Raw genomic sequence first — 5883 nt, 5'->3', positions numbered from 1 at the left:
AGGGCAAGATTTTGAAGACCCTCGTGCAGCCCATGGTTTTAATTTACCAAATGTGGAAAAAAAAAATCTACCAATGCTTAGATCACAAAACTTTTTTTTTTTTTTTTTTTTTTTTAAGGAGAGGCTACTTACAAAGCAACTTCGGAGCAATATTTTTCTGTTTTAAAAAATATCACAATTTTTTTTTAGAACATCAATAAATGTATAGTTTATGGAATACAAAACAATCCTAACCAATTAAATGCTTATATATTTATGAAAAGACTGATAAGTTAGTCACGTATGCTGGATGGGGAGAGAACGTCGGTTCAGGCACATCTTCTAGCTGATTTATGTTCTGGGCTGTGTTTCAAGAACAATGTTCATTCCTTTTTAAAGATCCGTTTGGCTTCTACTCCTTCATATATGTAAGCCTGGAAGGTGTAAACAAACAGAAGAATTTGCCATGAAGATTTAAGGTTAAATTAGGAAAAATATTAGCATTATTATAGCTTTCGAATGAGTTTATAGTATGTTTTCCTTGTACTAGATAGTAGCATTTTATATACATATAGGATACACCTATTTAAAAAGTATTTTGGTCTCTAGTCATTGACACTCTCAGGTAAGACAGGCATCTGTGACTTCCACATATATGTAAGTTCTCTTCAATAAATCGGCATCAGAAAATATCTGTTTTTAAAATTAGTGAGATTTAAGAAAAAACAAGTAACTGCCTATGTCCTGAAGATATATATATAATTCAACGACTGCAAAAATAATTTTTTTTAAGCAATTATTTTTGCCTTTGAGAAATAGTTATAGTCTTTTTACAACTCACCTGGACTAGTTCACCACCGATAATTTCTTGGGTAGTATTCAGCTCCTTTCCATTGTCTACTCGCTTGAATTTTCCAACAAGTTTATTTCCCTCTTGGGTCCAGCTTCCCTACATAAAAACAGTTAGAGTTAACACTGACTAGATTCTTTCACGTGTCAAGCACTGTTCTGAGTGCTATAGAGCTATTTCTTCATTTAGTCTTCACGATAACCCTAAGAAGTCTATTATTATCTCCATTTTACAAATGAAGAAACTGAGACACAGTAATTCACCCAAAGCCACAGAGTCAGAATTGCACCTAGGCTTTTGGGCTCCAGAGTCTGTGTTCGTAACCATTATGCTCATCTCACTCAGTAATCTCCATATGCTGAATTATAAGGTAGATGAGCAAGCCTTCTCCTTTCTATTCTTTCATGTTAAAAACAGTGTCCTGAATTTAGTCATTGTTCAAGTTAGTTTCATGGGTAGGATGACAATTCTGTGATTGTTTTAATTCCTTTGATTGTGGTAGAATGACCATAATTGATATAAAACATTCAACAGTTATATTGTCATTGCAAACATTCATAATTTAACTAGAAATAAATTCTGAGGCTAATTTAAAAAAAAAAAAAAGTCAAAAACAATAATTCCCTCAAATTTTACTTTTTAAATATTAAAAGATAAATTCCCAATGATCTACAGTATAGCACTAAATCTTTCCATTTGGTTTCTCATTCATTCACTAATTTATTCATTCATTTCATTATTTCAGTACAGCTAGCTATTAAATGCCTATTACTTCAATATCTATTCAAAGCATATCACATACTAAGGCCTCTAACTCAAAAATCTTAGATGTCGAGGAGATAAGAAGTCAGATACCCCGAGTATACGTAACAAGGAAAAGGTAAATAATACAACATATTTTAAAATACCGAGATTATTTTCAAAAAGTACTTAAGTTTCAACTTGTTTGGGGAAGTTGCAGTTGATTTAGGGACTGGAAACACATCTGAATAATTGTAAGTACAAGGTAAATTTCCATCATGTGTGTATTTCTAAAGCAAATAAATGCCAAGAGATCATGGAAGATCGGTTCATGAGAAGGGCCTCACTTATACTCACATAGAAAGATAGACATTGTGTATGTGTGTGTGTGTACACCAAAAACAAAACAAAAAAGCTAAACCTGCTGCTGTCAAGTCAATTTTGACTCATAGTGACCCTATAGGACAGAGTAAAACTGCCCCATAGGGTTTCCTACAGGAGCAGCTGATGTAGTCGAACTGCCGACCTTTTGATTAGCAGCTGAGCTCTTAACCAGTGTGCCACCAGGGCTCCATACCTGTGTAAGTACATTACATATATATGTACTACTTTTGATCCTCCAATAAATTACTGCTTTGTCCCTCTCCTTTTGTACTGTGTACAACTAAAGACAGTATTTTTATTTTCTTTACTTTTTGGAATGTTTTCAAAATTTCATAGTTTGTCTATTTTTTCAAAGAGAACACAAAAGATATGGCCAGGTGACAGCCTGACTCACTTATGATGTATTTTAATCAATCTTGAAATTTCTCAGAAGCATATGGGAGAACATAAATTTTTGAAGCCACTGCTGTTTCTAAGTATTTTGTGAGGCTGAAATGACTCCAATATTTAGAAATAATTCCTATGTTTTTATTCAGCCCTTAGTTCACTCTCAAAGCATTTGTTACTATCAGGTATGTAAGGTTGAAAACATTGAGCTTTAGATTTCTTTATGAATAGGTCTATACTGAGTCATTCTAAGGATATTTTTCTAATTCTTATTGTTCAATCCAAATTGTTCAGATGTATATGAAAGTATTTAAATACTCTTCCAATTTGTAAAATGCATAATATGAACAAACTCCATTGGCTTCCTTATAAATGAAGGTGACCTGCATTAATTAATCCACACAACCTAAAACAGAGACTGCTTTAGGATTGTGTAGAAAAAGAAAAAATGCATTGTTTATAAAAAAATTTCTTACCTTGAGTTCAGTTCCATCCGCCATACGGTAATCAAAACTGACACCAAGATCAAACACAACTTCAAGGGTTCGAAAATTGCTTGATTCTTTGATTGTGAATTTATTTCCTTCTTGTGTAATTGTCAGTTTCAAATTGTCATGAGCACCAAGCTTTCTTTTCACCACATTAATACCTGTAAAGACAGATTGAGGAAAATAAAGTCAAAATGCCATAGAAAGTGTTCATTTTTCTAAGTTCTATTTTTTTTTTCTCTTTTCTTTTTTTGAGGGTAGAGAGGAAAACCCGATAGCAGTACCTTTGCACAATAGCATTCAGATGGCTTATGCAGAAAAAGTTCAAATTCAATCAGATCAAGAGAACAAATTCAAGCTATTTTTCTAACACTTAAGGAAACCTAAATGATTTTCTATAGAATTATAAAACCTTAGAGTTGGGTAATTGTGATAAGATTATCAAACATTTGTGTTAGGTAAACCAAATTCCAGAAATGTCAAATGAAGGATTAAAAAATATATACATAGACTTATAAAAACACATAACATTAATCCTGCATACATTTTTTTTTAAAGTCCCTTTGCTGGTAGATTCAAACTGCTGATCTTTCGATTGGCAAACTCTTAACCATTGCACCACCAGGGCTCCTTGCTTTCTGTAATGGATTTAACATTTTTGATTTTATAATGGGAGAATTAGCAAATTTTACACTCAAATTCATTATTGTAAGAGTATACAGTGTTCATAAATTTCAACTTGTAATCCCTCACCTATAGGATATAATTGATGCAAATTTTCTTTTTTGGAAAGACACACATTTATTTGCCCTTTTTCTACAGTGTCTGTGCTGCCAGATAATTGAAATAGATTTTTAAATAAGTTGAATTAAAACCCTCAAAGAAAACACATAGTTTCATGAGATTATTTCTAAAATTTTATAAATCAGAAAAAGAATTGTTTAGGTCTAATTCTTCAGAACTGTGAATTTTAGAACTCTTTTCCATTGCTTTATTACACGGCCTTTGCTTTTCCATCTTAAAGAATTCAAACGCTTTAATAAAAATCTGGCAGTCATCATCACTTTTTCCGTTTTTTTACTCTACAGTCACACAAAAACATCAATTTGCAATAATACAGGTGAAATCAGCAGTTAAAGACTGAATAAAACATAACGGGACTTCTTTTCTTTCTAAGGGATAACACTCAAAGAATAATCTGTTTTTCCTAGGGTAAGTGAGGATATTGTTTTTCCTCTTCTGAACCATCACATTTTGGATCCTCATCACCACACCAGGTGCCATCCTCCAAGCTTAGAGATTTAAAGGGAATTAGAAAGAAAAAAGTCTGTGGGAAATGAAGATGCAGTCACTAAAAAATGAAGTTCTTACCCAGTTTTTCCATAAACTTGCCATAGTTCTCATTTCGGTCAATCTTCCAAGTACCATCAAATGCCATGATCTTCAGCTGAGTCAGCCTCTAGGCAACCAGAGATTCCGGTCTGTGCTTAGCACAAAATTTATTCTATTTCTTATCTTAGAACCAATTTCATACTGTGATGTGGAAGTTTAAAGTTCAGGAGGTCACACTGTAATGCCCAGCCATTCTAGCTTCTCTTTGCGTAAACTCCTTAGCGCCTTTCCTGAAATTCGACTGAATTAAAACATAATAAGCATACCTACTCTGCCTTAAACTGCAGTTTGCAAAGGCATTTATTTCAAGAATACAAATGCATGCTTTCTGAAGCTCGTTTTTCTACTTCCAAGTTCAAAGTGAACACTATATTGGAGGTAACATAATTTAGAGCATCAATTTAGAGCATATTATCAACTAATTAGACTATTAATGACCTACCCCTCTTTTATAATAGAATTACCTTGTAAAGTAGGACGTTATGACCAAATACAGTTGAAAAGTTAAAGTTATTATGATTACAGAGACACAAAATTTATTTTTCATGTGTCCTTTTACATTATGCTTTTGGCACCATGTATGACCCACAGTCGGTACTCACCAGATCTTCGTTCTGATTTTTTTTTTTTTATGACCCACAGTCGGTACTCACCAGATCTTCGTTCTGATCTTGAATAGTGATAGGCACTGAGCAAAATTTCAAGAGGTAGAAATGTGGCTGGATAACACGAAAGCTCCCATATAAGAAAGAATCAGCTTTAAACATCTGCCATGTGTGGAGAAAACAAAATTCAGATGTCATCTATGCCATTAATTAAAACCATTCCTTTGTTTCACTCTTACTGCCTCTTATCTCCAAAGCTGAAAGGATCAGAAGCCAAAGCTCAATATGTGTGAGGGGCGGGGATATGGTTGTTGTTGTGAGTTATTGTCAAGTCCATTCTGACTCATGGTGACCCCATGCGTGCAGAGTAGAGCTGCTCCTTAGGGTTTTCAAAGGGGTGTCCTTCCAAAAGTAGATTGCCAGGCCTGTCTTCTGAAGAGTCTCTGGGTGGGTTCAGACTGTCAGATTTTGGCTAGTAGTCGAGTGCTTAACCACTTACCCCACCCAGGAGATATGAGAGTACAAGCAGTCCCTGAGTTACAAACGAGATCCGTTCCTAAATCTGTCTTTAAATCAGATTTGTAGGTAAATCGGAACAGGTACATACGGTTCTTATTTAGTGTCAGTCAAATGTTTGTCTTAGTATGTAGCATATATTTTACCTTCTATGCATATAAAACACTTAAGAAACACATCCAAACCATGCAGGGTTTTCACAAGCATCACAAAGTAGTGCGCGCATTTGTTATTATGAACCATTTTATGTATTTAACTCCAATTGTATGATATATGCTCAAAGCTTTATGTCAGCCCAGTCTTAAGTATGAGTTTTCTGTAAATCAGATGTTCGTAACCCGGGGACTGCCTGTAGCTGAAAAGAGAAGAAGACAACCACATCCTCCCCTCCCTCCACTGCAGTCTTCCATACTGGAGCAGGCCTGAGCTGTAGGAAAAAAAAAAAAAAATTTAACATTATATGAACTGAACAGTTTTGTTTATTACCTAGACTGAGCCTAAAACAAAATCAAACCCATTGCCATCGAGTTGATTGCAACAC

The 5883-nt window shown here is 34.2% G+C and overlaps 1 protein-coding gene across 1 annotated transcript; it reads right to left on the bottom strand.

Moving 5' to 3' along the window:
• Nucleotides 1-222: 222 nt before the first annotated feature.
• Nucleotides 223-4797, bottom strand: FABP2 (fatty acid binding protein 2). Its single transcript, XM_064286273.1, has 3 exons — nucleotides 4201-4797; nucleotides 2818-2990; nucleotides 223-928 (listed from the first exon to the last, which is right to left on the bottom strand). Exons 1-3 carry the CDS (start codon nucleotides 4265-4267, stop codon nucleotides 776-778), a joined length of 393 nt encoding a protein of 130 aa, XP_064142343.1. The 5' UTR covers nucleotides 4268-4797; the 3' UTR covers nucleotides 223-775.
• Nucleotides 4798-5883: the final 1086 nt, after the last annotated feature.

This window comes from Loxodonta africana, chromosome 5, assembly GCF_030014295.1.
Source record: "Loxodonta africana isolate mLoxAfr1 chromosome 5, mLoxAfr1.hap2, whole genome shotgun sequence".
Lineage (NCBI taxonomy): Eukaryota > Metazoa > Chordata > Mammalia > Proboscidea > Elephantidae > Loxodonta > Loxodonta africana.
This window is presented reverse-complemented; position numbering and strand designations above follow the sequence as displayed.